At 42.2% G+C, this 15,837-nt stretch overlaps 1 protein-coding gene across 1 annotated transcript in view; it reads left to right on the top strand.

Moving 5' to 3' along the window:
• TBCK (TBC1 domain containing kinase) overlaps positions 1–15,318 on the top strand; it is a 102,862-nt gene extending 87,544 nt beyond the window's left edge. Inside the window, exons 25-26 of the mRNA XM_033060395.1 lie at positions 806–965; positions 14,670–15,318. Of these exons, the coding sequence (XP_032916286.1) occupies positions 806–965; positions 14,670–14,780 (271 nt within the window). The 3' untranslated portion in view covers positions 14,781–15,318. The remainder of the gene's footprint in view (positions 1–805; positions 966–14,669) is intronic.
• Positions 15,319–15,837: the final 519 nt, after the last annotated feature.

Here is a 15,837-nt window from a genome sequence, read left to right as displayed (position 1 = left end):
ACAGTCTATGAGAGTAATTCAGAGTTTTGTAAAGGTCATGGTGCACTTTCAAATTCATAAAAAGCTAGGTAGTAGTAGTAGTCCAACTTAATTTTTATTTAAGAGACCTTCACATTCAATATTTGTTTATAAAATCTCATTGAATGATCATCCTCTGAAACTGAAGGACAGCTAACTATGATACCTCAGAATTGTTTGCTTTTCAGTTACCCATTACACACTTGCTTTTAGTGGGACTGCAGATAATATACATGGTGCTCATTGTCTGGGCATCTGAGGTCATATACATTAGAATTTCAATTTGGATCAAAATAGTAGAGGTCTTGTGGGAGTTTACAGGAAGTTTGAGGACATTTCCTGATAATCCCTGTTTGGTTTTGGTTCTCATTTTAAGTACTTCATTCTTTTTGCATAAAATGCCTCTAGAAGATGTACTCCAGCTGCTTATTGGTATTTGGCTCCTCTTAGCAGACTAGAGTTGAAGTGAAATCCTCAAAATTAGGTATAATGGGGATAGTGCTTCTTTGGCACTAAGTATTTAATTTAACAGATCATTTTCTGCAGTGCTGTACTTTGTCCTTTTTGAGCCACTCAGCTCTTCATTCTGTGCTTGCTTTCATATGTACTGTCAGAAGGTTTTTCTCCATATGAGTAAACAGTAAATGAGGTTGGTTAAAATACTGTATCATGAAAGACCAGTGGTGGTGTATCATGGCAACCAGGATGAAGAGCAGGTTCATCCTACAGTTATTCATATACCACAGGTTTCTCTGCCTTTCTGATCTCCTTAACTGATCCTCCTAAGCTTTAACCGTGGCCACATTTCTGGCAGCATCAATGTCCCTTTTGCATCAGCATTTACTGCAGAAGGAGATCTCATCCAGTGCCCAGCAACTGCCACGCTGCAGAGCTTTAAAGGAAGAGTTGTGGTGATTGTAGGAAATGCAGTGAAGAACACAGCTGCTGTAAGTATATTGCTGTAATGTATGTTTTTATCCATAGAGATACATCAATAGCATGCATATGGCAGTAGTAAAATAAATGCTAGAATCTGGAAAATTTAGATTAGAATTTTGTGTATGATGACAGGATTTGGGGTGGTGTTTTTGTTGTTGCTCATTTTTGCTTCTAGACAAAGACATTTCATTTCAGGTGGTCCACATTGAAAAAGATGATGTTTTGAAATGAAATTGTTTAACATTATATTCTTGAGCTTTAAAATCTTTACTGTTGTCATGTCAGAGAAAATACATCAGCACTTCTAATGTGCATCAGTAAGATCTTTCAAAATTGGCTTGCATTTACAGTAATTTCATTACTATAAGGCGCACCAGATTATAAGGCACACTTTCCAGGTGTCGGCAAATTTCTGAACTTTGTCCATATATAAGGCGCACTGGACTATAAGGCGCACCTTTTTTTTGCAGTGAGGATCCGCCGCCGGCTCTCCACGCGCGGCTGCTGCAGCCACCGGCTTCCCCCGAGTGGCTCCTTCCGGCCGGGGCTGCCTCCTCCCACTACCCCCACGCATCGGCTGCCGGCTGCAGCCGCCCACTTCCCCTATGGCTCTCGCAACTCGCACTTCCAGGTTGACAAATTTCTGAACTTTGTATATAAGGCGCACCGGATTATAAGGCACACTTCCAGCTTTCGATCAAAATTTTAGTCAAAAGGGTGCGCCCTATAGTTGTAAAATTACTGTACTTCTTGTGGAGTTAGGAAGGACACGTAAGGTGAGTTGGATGGGGGTAGATACGTTATGAAGTACAAAGGAAATAAAATAAAATTCATATTCTTACTAGTAAGAAACAATGTATTGCCCAATTTTTTAGAATCACTTGTTCCTGCAGTTGTGCTTAGTGAAGAGGAGAATGACCTTCACTGGTAACTTTTGTGTGATATATTTATTGTCAGTGCCTTTAGCTAGACAGGAAGAATATTCAAACATGCCTATTGCTTTCCATAATTACAGTAATTTCACAACCATAAGGCGCACCGGACTATAAGGCGCACCCGCCGGGAGTTGGCAAAATTCGCAACTTTGTAGATCAGATAAGGCGCACCGGACTATAGGGCGCACTTTTTTTTTGCAGCGAGGCTCCGCCCCCAGCTCCCTCCACGCGGTTGCTGGCCGAGGCCCCGCCTCAACCCGGCAGTCATTGGCCCCCGGGCCCGCCTGTACCTGGCAGGGGCGGTGCCGCGGGACCCCAGGCCCGCCTGCATCCAGCGGGGCCGGGGCATGGCCGCCACCCCTCCGTGCTGCCTCTCTGGGGCCGGGCTATGGCCGCCGCCCCTCCGTGCTGCCTGCACGGGGCCAGGGGGTGCCTGTGGAGGGGCGGCTCCGCCTCCACGGGGCTGGAGGGTGCCTGTGGAGGGGCGGCTCCGCCTCCACGGGGCCGGGGGGTGCCTGTGGAGGGGCGGCTCCACCTCCACGGGGCCGGGGGGTGCCTTTGGAGGGGCGGCTCCGCTTGCACGGGGCCGGGGGGTGCCTCTAGATGGGCGGCTTCGCCTGCACGGGGCCGGGGGGTGCTTCTAGAGGGGCCATCCCGCCTGCACGGGGCCGGGGTGTGCCTCTGGAGGGACGGCTCTGCCTGCACGGGGCTGGGGCGTGCCTGTGTAGGGGTGGCTCCGCCTGCACGGGGCCCGGGCGTGCCTCTGGAGGGGCGGCTCCGCCTCCACAGGGCCAGGGCGTGCCTCTGGAGGGGCGGCTCCGCCTCCACAGGGCCGGGGCGTGCCCGCCCCTGCTCCGCCCCACCTCCACCTGGCAGCCATGGCCCTGCCGGCTCCCCCCGTGGCTCGCAGCTCGCACTTCCGGGTAGGCAATTTTTTTGAACTTTGTCCATCAGATAAGGCGCACCGGACTATAAGGCGCACTTCCGGGTTCCAGGGAAAATTTTAGTCAAAAGGGTGCGCCTTATAGTCGTGAAATTACTGTAAATATTTGATGGTGTTGAGAACTGCCAGAGTAACAAGTGAAAGTGTATAAATATTTCTTTCACTATACTTCTCTCAGATGAAGAAAGTTATCCTTTTTTTTCAGACACTCTCTTAATTATGGTTTACCTTTAGTTAATTCATTTCTTAAGCCTGTTTACACAAAGGATGTGAACTGTAACCCTGATATGACAAGAAGGGCTGTGAATCATTAAAAGGTCTTCATGTCAGAAACAGCAGAAGCATCATCCCAGCACATGATGTTCATTTAATACCCCTAGGGAGTTGTAAGTAGATGGAGAAATCTCCTTTATTTACCTGCATTTCATTATTTAGAAAATTAACTTGTGATATGAGTCAGGTTTCTTAAGTAGTAACAGAGATGGCATGAAACAGATGTAAACCATCTCTCACGTAGTTTCAGTAATGAGTATCTAGGTTTGTGTGTGAAATGCGGATAAGTTCATTTTTTTTAGTGTTTCAAAATTTTTGAAATGAGCATGAAATGTTTCCTTTGCTGTGTAGCTAAAAAAATCTTGCAGTGTGCTTAGTAAAGTGCAAGTACTTCAGTCGTGGGAGGTGCTGTTTTATCCTCTAAACCCAGATTTTCTGCAGCAGAGGCGATGTTGACCCAGAATTGTCAATATTATAGCTTTCCATAAAGAAGAAATGCTGCTTTGCCTCTTGGTTTGCTTTTAGCGTTCTTGAAATCCTAACTAAAGAGTTTTGAGCTTTAAATAGCAACAAAATACTGGATTGACCAGTTTGACCACAAATTAATTCAATACTAAAGCCTAAATACTGGTGGGGACTCACCACCTTTATCACACCCTTAAAGTACATGTAAAACCAGCCTCAATTTGACTGTATAGATAAAACCTTTTCTTTTGTGGATAATTTTTCAAGGCTGATTTCAGTTTTACTCTGCACAGCTGCATAGAACTGTCTGCCACTCTTTACACCCAAGATATGTAGCTCAAGGCTTGACAAGTTAATAACAATATTTATGACCTTTTAAATTTTACTAGGTAGTCCAATCATAGGCAAAATTAAAAAGTGAATGCATGAAACAAAACCAATTTTTGTCCACGTTACAGGAGGCTCAACTTTAATTGTATATTTTCTAGACAGAGGTATGTATTTCCAGATGAAATGGGATGAGCAAAAAATTGTACCTTCTGCCATAAAGGAGAATTTTTCACAAGTGTTCACTGATGTTTACTCCACTAAAAATTTGGAGATTGGCACTGTTATATGCTTAGTTTAAGTTTATATAGGACTGAGAGGAAGTGGAAAAGTGGAAAAAACATTAATTGAATCTTCCAATTGTGCTTCATATAAGCGGCCTACTTGGCATCACTTAAAAATAATTTAAAAAGCAAAGTGAAGTACAGTAATTTCACGAATACAAGCCGCAGCAATTTGACAAAAATTTTGGTGGAAACCCGGAAGTGCAGCTAATAGTCGGGGGCGGCTAATATGTGAATAATTTTCTGACATTTACAACCCCAGACATGCCAACCAGAGTGCCGAGCCAAGCACCTGCCAGTAAAAGCCGGCATTTCGCAATTGTTGCAGTGTTACCGTGTTGCCTTGGCTCCCTGCAGACAGCACAGGGGGTGGGGAGAGAGGCAGGAGAGCTCTCTTCTTCCCTCCTCTGCCGCAGCCCAGGGGAGGAGGGGGAGGGCGCCGCCATTGCCGCGGTTCGGGGAGGATGGGGGGGTGGGGCGGGGGGCGCCGCCATTGCCGCGGCCCGGGGAGGAGAGGGGGGGGGGCACCGCCGTTGCCGCGGCTCCGGGAGCCGACGGGAGCCCTGCACAGCCATTGCTGCGGCCCGGAGGGGGGGGGGGGAAGTGCGCGCTGCCATTGCCGCAGCCCGGGGAGGATGGGGGGGGGGGCGCACCGCCATTGCCGCGGCCCGGGGAGCCGACGGGGGGGGGCGCCGCCGTTGCTGCGGATCCGGGAGGTGGGGGGAAGTGCGCGCAGCCATTGCCGCGGCTCGGGGAGGAGGCGGGGTGCTTTGTCCGCCGCCGGCGCCACGGGCGCGGGAAAGCTCCGTCCCCGCCCGCCGCCGCTGCCGTAGGAGCGGGGGAAGCTCCGTCCCTGCCTGCCACCGCGGGGCAGCGCCGACCCGGGATGACCGAGCCCAGTGGCAGCAGCGACCGGCCCCGAGCAGCAGCACCGGGCTGGGCCACCTGGCCCCGTCAGCGGCCCCTAGCCCCTAGAGCCTGCACAGCCTTAGCTCAGCCAGTAAACCCCGCCCTCCCGCAGTTCTGTTACTAATTGCACGCGGGTCCTCGCTGCGAACGACAGAGCGGCTTATATTCAGGTGCGGCTTATCTATGGACAAAAACTGAAATATTTGCCAACAGCCAGAGATACGGCTTATACTCAGTGCGGCTTGTATTCGTGAATTTACTGTATACTGAATAGACCTGTAGAAAAAGTCTTTATGCACTTCATTTCTGTTTCTGTTTTTTGCATTTGATTCAGTGCCAGATGATAAAAACTTCAAATTGGAAAGAAAATGCTGTCTAGGATATGAGATGTGTGAGGGAAAACTGAAAACTTCCCCACAGCACTGTTCCAGCAAGAGCATAAGGAAGCCAGCAGTGTCTCATAGTGCATCTGGATCTGACAGCTCTGACTCCAGTCAAACCCTTCCTTAGTACAGAATTAAAACAGAGTAATCCTGCGTAGTAAGTCATTGATGCTACTAACCCTAAAAGTTAAATTAATTTATTGGCTAATGTACAAGAGCTTTACTGAATGTGCCATTAGCCGCATAAAAGGTATTGAAAAAGAGATATTGTGTGGTGGTGTTTGCCTCACACTTCTCTGGAGAATATTCCTTCCTTTGGGCTGCTTCTCACTTGGTGCCAACATTTCTTCTAGGTTTTTCTGGGCACTTGTTAACAAAGCAGATACCTATTTGTCTCTGAAAACAGCAGGAAACCTCCACATAAAGGGCATTATTTTGGATTTCATCCGATTGTATTTTGATATTTAACTTTTGGATATGTTAAATGGCAGCATCTCCTAAATTAGTTGAATTCCCCTTTCCCACCTCCATAGACAGTTAAGTACCTTGTAAATTTTATTATGGTCAAGGGATTATTACAGTTGGGAATATAATAGTTAAATGGAAAGTAAGTATTCAACTGTAACTTCTTTTTTGGTCTAGGACAAACATGTCTCCTGATTTTTGTCACTTTTGAAGTCAGACCAAGTAAAAAGGTGGATTATGGTTATGCATATGTCGGACGGGGATTATTCTGGGTCTTTATGAAAGGATGACATTCGTTCATCTTCCCTCCTTCAGTCAACTTTGAGGTGCTAACCCATTATCTGTTTCCATTTCAAAATTTTCTCTGTATTACTGCAATGTTGACTGAATTTAGAACAGGAGAAATACCTTACCTGACACTAAATCATTCTCTAGCAATTTAATTTTGACAGTGGCACACTTCTACTTCTGTCACATGGTTGTTTAATAAATGTGTCCCCCAGTAGTTTAATATATATGCTTTATTGACAGCTAAATGCTGTAACAGAATATAAAATAAAATATATAGGACACTTTGTCTAATAATTAGCAACTTATTTATGTTTTGCTTGGAAGAAGACAGATAAGCTGTAAGTCAGAGCTTAAAAAAGATCTGTCTTTATAGCTGGGAAATAAATTCTAAATTGTAAATTCTAATTGTTACATCAATTACTTTTTGTCTAGATAAGTTATGCTGCTATAAATGTATTGTCTAGACAACTTCTGTTAGTTACTGAAGCAAAGCAGTCATTCTTTTTGTACTGCAATAGCTAATAGATAAAATACATTAGTTATCTCCAAAACAAAGACAAGAAGTTCTGATTTTCCATGAGATCTTTCTGACCCTTTTCAAGGCACGAGGGAGGGGGTCAAATTCAAAATTCTTTTTGTATAACATATTCTTAGCTTGGAAAAAAATTATATGCTATTTTCTATATAAAAATAGCATATAACATTTTCTCTTTCCCAGCACACTGTCAAAAATGCATTTCTTCTTATATGAAGACTGAGACTTCATATAGATGAAAGCGTCTGGCTGCTACTGAACTGGTTTGATTTTATTGTCATCTTCCCCAGGCCTTTCTAAAGGCCCTTGCCAGAGAAGCAAGTCCTTGCATGATTTCTTCAGTTATAAACTTGTCTTAAAACCAGAAATGGATACTTATGAAGCTTCATAGGGTGATCTGAAGATTAGGTATTGCATAGAATACTAAAAGACAAGTGCTTCTAAAGATAAATATATTTATTTGAAAGAGACTAATGAAATTTCTGGAGTGCACGTAAACCGAAATTAGGCAATAAACTTTTGGAGATGTTTCCACTATGCGTCTTTTGGACTCTGTTTACCTGTAAATAGTTTCTGCAGAAAAGTGGCTGAACAATTGCAATGAAAACTCTTCTTTTTGCAGAGCTGGAGGGACCCCTACGATTTCCAGAATAGTTCTTTCATGTTTGTTTTGCTAAGACCCCATTCTCCCATCTGCATTCAGACTCAGAGCCTACTGGAACCATCAGAGCCTCCTTGTTGCCTTTAAAGAGGAGGAGATTAAGCTTGTATTCTGGAAAGTTTGAAACGTTTTAGTTAATCAGCAACAATCCTTCTGGTTGTTAGTCTCCCCAGTGCATGGTTAAGTCTTATTTTATTCCATAAGTTTGACCCTTTTTATTATGGTAACATGTAATGTATGCATGCTTTCCTTCACGGAGAGAAAGCAGTCCTCCTGCTGATACCAGTACATGCTCTCCACACAGCCCAAGACACTTGTACTGCCAGCCAGGACTTGTGTTGTGCTGTTGTAACTCTGCCCCTGACCCTGGCTTTGGTTAGTGTGCCCTGAATGCCTCAGGTACAGCAGAAATCTCTTGACTGTTCCAACCAGGCATGAAAGAGGAAGCGACAAAATGCAAGATCTTAGGAGAAGAATTTAAGTGTTCCTTTTCCTCTGAAAAAAGTGGCAAGGAAAACAGACTAATTCTAGAACTCTAAAATAGGTTCTCTTTATAAATTTTTTACTGAGACCAATGGTAGCAGTCATTGGAAATTTTTGTTGTTATTTGATGTAGGAGTTTTTTGACCTGTCTATATGCCTTACTGTGCAGAGGTTTGGATGCTTCTGGAATGAGGAATCATGGAGTCCTTGGCTTTAGCTATGGTAATATGTCTGAGAGATGCTGGCAAGCAGGATTCAGCTCTTTTCAATCGTCTGAGAGATCTCTGAGGGCAGGAAAGGTGGAAGAATGGTGAACCAGAGTTTCTCCAGACACCTGTCTTGCCTGTGGTTACAGTATTTGTGGACTGCACCTCTGAAAGAGTACTCTTGTCCTTGATGGAGCTTGCATGGATTAGGTTGTATCCATATTGCTTAGGACTACTGCATTATAATGTAGAATTTTCACTTTCTGGGGCTATTTCTCAACTCTGAGACAAAGTTTTGTGCTACCTGGTATACCAGTTCAGAGAATCTGAAATAGTGATAACTGAAATAGAGATGGTAATGAACTATAAATATTTATTATAATTTTAGGACCTTGTGTAAGGTTATACCAGCCAGAACAGTGCTGGTGAATTTGGCAATTACAATAGCCATGCTGCTTGTCTGGATCAATGTTGTCTTGCTTTTCTCTAAACTGGATCTGAACCAGACTTTGAAGAGGATGGACTGACTGCTGCGGGAGAGTTTGAGTAGAAACTGGAACAAAACTTGCAGTTTGTGTAGTGATAGGAAGAAGTACCAAATCACAAAGAAATGTTTTTCATTATCAAGTACTTCTTCGACCATTTTTCAAGATCTAGGGCAACCCATAGACCTGGGGGGAGGAAGGTAGAATCTTTCACAAAGATTCATACTTCCTTTTTTTATATCCAGCCAGCTGTTATGCCTCTTTTCAAAACTACAGTAATTTCATGACCATAAGGCGCACCGGACTATAAGGCGCACTTTTTTTTTTGCAGCGAGGCTCCGCCCCCAACTTAGCCCGCACAGTTGCTGGCTGAGGCCCCGCCTCAACCTAGCAGCCATTGGCCCCCGGGCCCGCCTCCACCTGGCAGGGGCGGTGCCGTGAGCGACCGGGCCCCCTTGGACCAGGCAGTCATGGACCCCCGGGACTGCCTGGACCCGGGAAGGGGGGTGCCGCGGGCCCCCTGGCCCACCTTCACTCAGCAGCCATGGGCCCCTGGGACTGCCTGGACCCAAAAGGGGCGGTGCCGCAGGCCTGCGGGCCCCCCCCCAGCCGGCTGCCGTGGCACTTCCGGCTCCCCGCGTGGCTCACAGCTCACACTTCCGGTTTGGCAAATTTCGCAGCTTTGTACATCAGATAAGGCGCACTGGACTATAAGGCACACTTCCGGGTTCGAGGGAAAATTTTAGTCAAAAGGGTGTGCCTTATAGTCGTGAAATTACTGTGCATATTTCTGTTCCCTAATAGCTTTTTTTATTTTCTGTTGAGTGGGGGGAAAAAAAATAATTCTGTGTTTTAATTTTACATTCTGTTCATCTGTAATGTGTGCACTGCATTTATTTTGCTCCATGTAAATTAACTGTGTTACAACAGCTAAATATCTGCAACTTACTTTAATTTTCAAGTGCTTACTTTCAGCTGGTTTTTTTTTAATGTATATAATTTCTAGGTAGAAAATTTAAAATACAGGTGTTTAAAATTTATCACTTGAAGAAATTTGTTTATTCTTACTTTCATTGTCAGTAAAACTTATTCTAAAGCCAGCTATTAAATACCTGTTTGTTTAGGCTTACTTTCAAATCTTTGCATGTAAGTCCTCTAAGTTGTTTTTGCTGTTATTTTGTACTGATGGAATGGAAAGTGTTCCCTTTTGGCCAGGTCTACATATGGAGAATTTTCCCTTGATCTTGTTAGAGCAGTTGGTTCTGTGTTCTACCCCTCCCACCCCCTAGTATGTGTTTTCTGTGGCTTTTCTTTTTAACTTCCATTCAACAACACCAATAACTAGGCACTGTTTTGTTTATGTGGGAGGTTTAAGGTTCCTGTCTTTTCCGTGATGTTAGTGTTGTTTCATTTATCTGGAACCCTTTAATATAAGAAGTTGCTGACTAAAAATAATCTTGTGTACTGGATCTGTGTTGTGGAATATGGAGAATGTTGTTTAAAAAGTTGCAGACTGATCACTTTGTTGAGCTTTCAGAGAGATGTAGGTGAGCTCTTGGACTGAAATCACGCAGCAAAACAGACTGCAGTTCCTTAGAGGTTTGCGTAGCATGTGTTTACAAGTGAATTCTAGAAATAATCTTGTGGAAATGAATGAATACTACAAAATTTGGTTGATATTTCTCCTTCAACTTCTATTTTCCTTCTGAACTCTTTTAGAGTATGCTATTAATATTTATACCATGGTAACACTTTTCACAGCAATCTTTCTTCATGTTCTGCTACAGTATGTAACTCCTCCTTTCCTCCTAGCGTATCCTTTAATTACAGCCTGTCACAAGAATGTCTGAGAAAGTGAGTAATGTGTACATAGCAACCCTCGTGGCTGGCCTGAAGGGTGCTGGGAATGAGGCTGCTCAAGCTGTTGTGTGCTTACGTCTGTGCTGCAGACAGTCTGAAAACGTGATGTGCCTGGCATAAGACATGCAGCACTTGCAAGCTGTTATTTTGCTGCTTGGAACAGGGTGTTAGAAACATTTTGATAAATTCTCCAATGTGCAGATCATTAAGATGCTTAAAGGAGCAGTTCTGTTATGCAATTTCTATTGACAGCATCACCAAAGCAAGGTAAAATGTTTAATATTTGCCTACATTTTGGTACGAATTTGCTGTGATCTTGTCTGTCTTTGAAAGCCTGACTTTTTGTACCTGCATGAAGAGTCTTAACTGACTACTTTCAAATGCAAATTGCAACTTTCTGGCTCAGTTATGCTCACCAAGAAGCGTGTTTTATGTGGAATTGATGGATGCATTAGTTAGTAGCGGAACTGTTTCCAAAGTTTTCAGCAAAGTCATCATATAGTAGTAATTAAACAAGTTTCTCGCTTGTTCATCCTTTCATATGTAATATTTGCTGTGAAAGCAGCAAGAGGAATTTCAGTTTGGAAGTTCAGTTTAAGCATTAAATGCAACCAGGGAGAACACAGTAACTGAACTTGGGAATTTCATTTTAAGGAAAGGCCACCTGAGGCAAAAAGTAAAAAGCTTAAAATCTTGTATTATCGCTTGAAGCCTTTCCTCAGCTAGGCACAACTCCCATTTCCCCCAGCGAGTCTTGTCTAAATGAAAACAGAAGCATTACAGAGGAGTGTGATCATTTGATGGTATGGGGAAAGATATATTTCAGAAGTTATGTCAACACAAAAATTTGAGAAATTTGAGAAAGTTTAATCTTGTAATAAAGGACAGTTTATCTACAGAGATATATTTCTGTATAATGGAATTTAATTATACACTACCTTTATTGTGTTTCAATTCATCTCTCTTTAAAATGTAGGTGCTTTACAGGTTGCTAAGAATGATGCAGCCCATGGGTTTATCTCTTCACCATGTTATTTTCAGTCTTAACAGCACCTTTATAAGTTGGATTATTTAGTAAACTACAAATTAATATTCAGGTGCCTGTTAGTAAACTTCTAGTTGACACTTTATGATTGCATTTATAAAGGAAATAGAGCCCCTGTATGCATTCGAGGATGGCGGTTTCTGCTGTAGAAAGTCTGGGACATTCATTCAGAAGAGCACCTTGGGATTTTTTTGATGCATGAGATTTTGCTCTTTTTGGATCACTGATTTTTTTCCCCCAGTTTTTTAGGAAACATTATTTTTTTAAATCTTTATTTACTGGGTTCAGGCTACTGATAATTCACATAACTAAGGGTTAAACTGGGGAGAAAATCTATGTTGCTGTTTCAAATAGTCCTTCCTCTTGTGCCCATCCATCAGTACATACACCAAAATAACATTCTCCTGTATTTTGAAAATAATGGCTTCATAGAGTGTATTTTGGCAAGACGAGGTACCAGGTGGTGTCGGAACATTTCAGAAACATGGTGAACAAGTTCCTGTTCTTGTCTGACAGACAGGCTCCTCTGTCTGGGACAGGGTGGCACAGACACGTACAGAGGAACAGAACTATAAAAATCTTTAAGAAAGAAGACTGCTATGCCAGAAAGAGAATATTTCTAAGTCTACACTTTACCAAAAGTTGCTATTTCTACTTTCAGTGAAAAAAAGGGGAGAAGGCAGAAGGTAAAACTAGGAATGTCTTTAATCAACTCAAGTCCTACTGCCATGTGACTTAAACCTGGAGTCTTCTATGCTGTGCCTGGGCAGATGTATGTGCAGAGCTCTTGGAGGCTGATAATGGGAATTGGATGGCAGCTCTCAGCTTATGTCAATGTGCCTCTAGGCCCCTGACATGCAGCTAATTCCCACAGTCGTGAGATACTGATAATAGTACATTTCCTGCTCAGTGTTTTTTCCCTGGCAGGATTTTCAGCTGTTATTTTGAACTGTATTTCAGCATTTGTCACTGAAACTAGGCAGACAACACCTACAAGTTCTGTGACAACTTAAAAAAAAAAAAAGTTCATCATATGGTATATCATCTTGTGCTTTCTGCCATCGTTGCTATCACCCCAGATTTTGGAGTGCTTGCTTCCCAGAGGACCTGCAAGAAGTGACAAATTTCTCACTATAAGGTTTTAAAGTAACCTTGTCACATACAGTGAAGACAATGTATTTTTAGACATACCTTGGTTACTAAAGCAGCTCTAAATACAGTGGGACACGGGCCTTAATGCTCAAACCCAAAGTACAAGGCATTTGTTTGTGTATTTTCTTTTAAGATTATATTGAATGGTAGTTATATTAGGGTTAAGGCATTCCAAACATTTGGAGCAGGGTTTACAGTTTATTATCAGCATTTTAGAATTATCAGCAGTCAGAGAGTGGAATATCTCTGTTGACACATAAGACATTGTACTCAGGAAATAACATGGTGCTTCCTGCCACCCTGAAGGCTTGTTGCCATTTTTCATTTCTGCTGGCTCTGAGCAGCACTGGTGTCCTATACACAGCACTGTTCCTTAGTCACAGGTGGAGAGCACTGTGAGGTGACAGATAAGTCCGTGTGAAGTAAAAATATCTGATAGGAGTGTTTCACTAGGAATATAAACTATTTTTGAAGTTCATGGTATGCACAGCTGAGTGCTATCTTTGTCACTACTTTACTGTACACCACATCTTTATGGACTGTGATTACAGCAAGAGGTATTTGGACTCTCCTAATGCTGACTCTGTGCATATTGCACCACCTATGTGGCCAAGAACCTTTCCAAAAGCGTAGCATTTACTTTGCTTATGAAAGCTGGCATCCACATATGGTGTAAGTTTACTGTCAGCTGCTTTGATTGCGTGATTGCAAGTATTTTTTTATTTGATTCTTTGATTCCTGTACTGAATAACCCAAATTGATAGGGAAAGAGATGATTGAACTTCAAGTCTTCCCCAGGCAACTACCTGACACAAATTGAATAGCCAAAATGTTTATAGGTAATGGTGTAGTACATCTAATTCTGCCTCAGTATCTGTTACACTGTAACAGGTAATTAGGAGGAAAGTAAATGAAAAAAGAAATCCCATGTACTGAGTTTGATTTGGGTGCCCACAGCTGTTCTTGAGTCAGTAATTTAGTGGTTTGTGCAAAGTTAGAGACCTGGGCGTCACACTGGCACATGTTCTCAAATGGCATCACTAAAGAGTCAAAAAGAGAATTGCAAGTGTTTTACACAGCCCAATGGAATCACTCAATGATTTTACAAATAGTACTGTTTTGTCAACCAAGTTTAAAGAAACAGTCTCAAAAGACTTGGATGGCAGAACAATTTCTCACAGCTTTTGGAAATTAGGTGAAACTATTAGTTTCTTATGGAATAGTCCATTTTGGTGTTTGGTTTTTAATGCGTTGTAGTCAGTACATAGAAGGCAAGTTTGAGAAAATATTGTTTGAACTTTGGTATTCTGAAACATAATTTTGATTTTTTTTTACTCATAATTATTTTTATATACAAAATGTCTTTGTCAGTGTAATAATGTTTCACAGAGTGCTGTGTGGAAAGTGGCAATTGCTTGTGTTTGGTTTATGGCATGAACTAATTAATAAGAGAGGCTTTCAATGGTGGGAGGTTACCTGCTGGTACTATTTAATCTCTCTGTGGGCGGATTGGTAGGAGCAGGGAAGATTAGAGATGGTAGACCCCTAATTAATATCTGACATTTGTGAGATCAGGTAGCATCAGACAAGTTTGACAGACAAGCAGATGACTGTACCCTCAAACTGTGATGCTTGTACACTTAGGAATCTACAGAAAGGAGCTGAGAGTTCGATTAATGCACAGAAAAATATTGGTTAGTTCATGCTTTGAGAGAACCTCCAGTGATTTCCCTGAGATTAAGCAGTCCTTTTAGAATGAGGTAAAATCCTGCCTAAGCAGAGATAAATGAAGTTCATTGTTATTGTTATTAGTGTGACAGTGTTTCAGGACCACAAAATTCATCCCAGCTGTTTCAACACACTGGCCTGCATTCCTGTGTTGGACTAGTTGGTGCACAAAAAGAGTTTCCTAGGGTCTGATATATTTTGTTTAATTTGCCTTACATAACAGAAAGGTATTGTCACTTATTGACTATGATATACAGTGAGCTAATGATATATCTGTTTCAGTTTGCAGCTCATCTAGTGAAAAACAAGTACCCAAGGGTCTGCATCCTTGATGGAGGGATCAACAAGATCAAGCCAACTGGTCTCCTCACTGTTCCTTCTCCCCAAATCTAAGTGACTGCAAACATTTAGGACAATCTGAAGAGGAAAGTCCTACCTACAACACAGATATCCTGAACCTAAAGGGCATTATGGCATCTTCACAAGCTATCCTGATGATCAGTGTCTTATCCTTGAGCTGTAGAGCCCAGAAGTTTTGTGTTTGTTCTTTACTGTAGAACTTCAGTTGGAACTGATCCAAACTGAAGCTTTAAGCTTTCCAAGAAAGCTCTTTCAGCATTGATGCAGTGCAGAAGAGCTTAGGCAAGTCTGAACATAGAGAGAGGAACTCATCTGGATTTTGTAGCTTGTATTTCTGTGGAACAAAATTAACTGGCACTTGATGGCTCCAAGGTGCACTGAGATTTTTTGAAAAAGTGTTTTACTGTGAATATTGAGAGTAGGAAATATTCTATGCCGTGTATATTCTGTGAAAAAGTGTGTTCCCTAATACTTGAAAAGTAATTGCTGTATCTTCTGACCTGCTTTATTTCTGACAAAGTGTTTTTTTCATCTGTTTTGTAAATAAAGATGTGTCCCAAAGTGAAAGTCACTGTAAGAGCAGCTGCTGATTCAATCCAAAATCTATCACAAGATGGAAAATTCCTTCTTCTCTGTGGTGAATTTAACAATCCATTTCTATAATAATATCAAATGTAACAATTTCTGGAACAATTACAGTTACCAGAAAGTTGGGCTTTCAGCAATACTGTGTCTTAGGAGTGTAAATCATTTGTTCTTAAAATAATATGTGCTTCCATTTTAGAAGCTCATGCCTTGGAAGGAAACATTGCAATTTTTATTTTCATGTGAAAACATTCTAGAATTATCACTCTTGTATGAATTGGAAGTTGAGAGTTTTCTTTGGCCCTCTACTCTTTCAGCTAGAGGTGTCAATTTTCTTGGGGTTTTTTTAAGTCCTTAAACATGGACTTTAAAACTGACAGAGTGGGACAGCAACCTTTTTTTTGAACTAGGCTGGATGCAAGTGCTGCAGATGTGTGAAAGCAGGCTCCCACAAAGGGCATCAGGTGGCTGTGCAGTAAAGATGTGGGAATTACTTTGCAGTAAG

The sequence above is a fragment of the Catharus ustulatus genome, chromosome 5 (genome assembly GCF_009819885.2).
Source record: "Catharus ustulatus isolate bCatUst1 chromosome 5, bCatUst1.pri.v2, whole genome shotgun sequence".
Lineage (NCBI taxonomy): Eukaryota > Metazoa > Chordata > Aves > Passeriformes > Turdidae > Catharus > Catharus ustulatus.
This window is presented reverse-complemented; position numbering and strand designations above follow the sequence as displayed.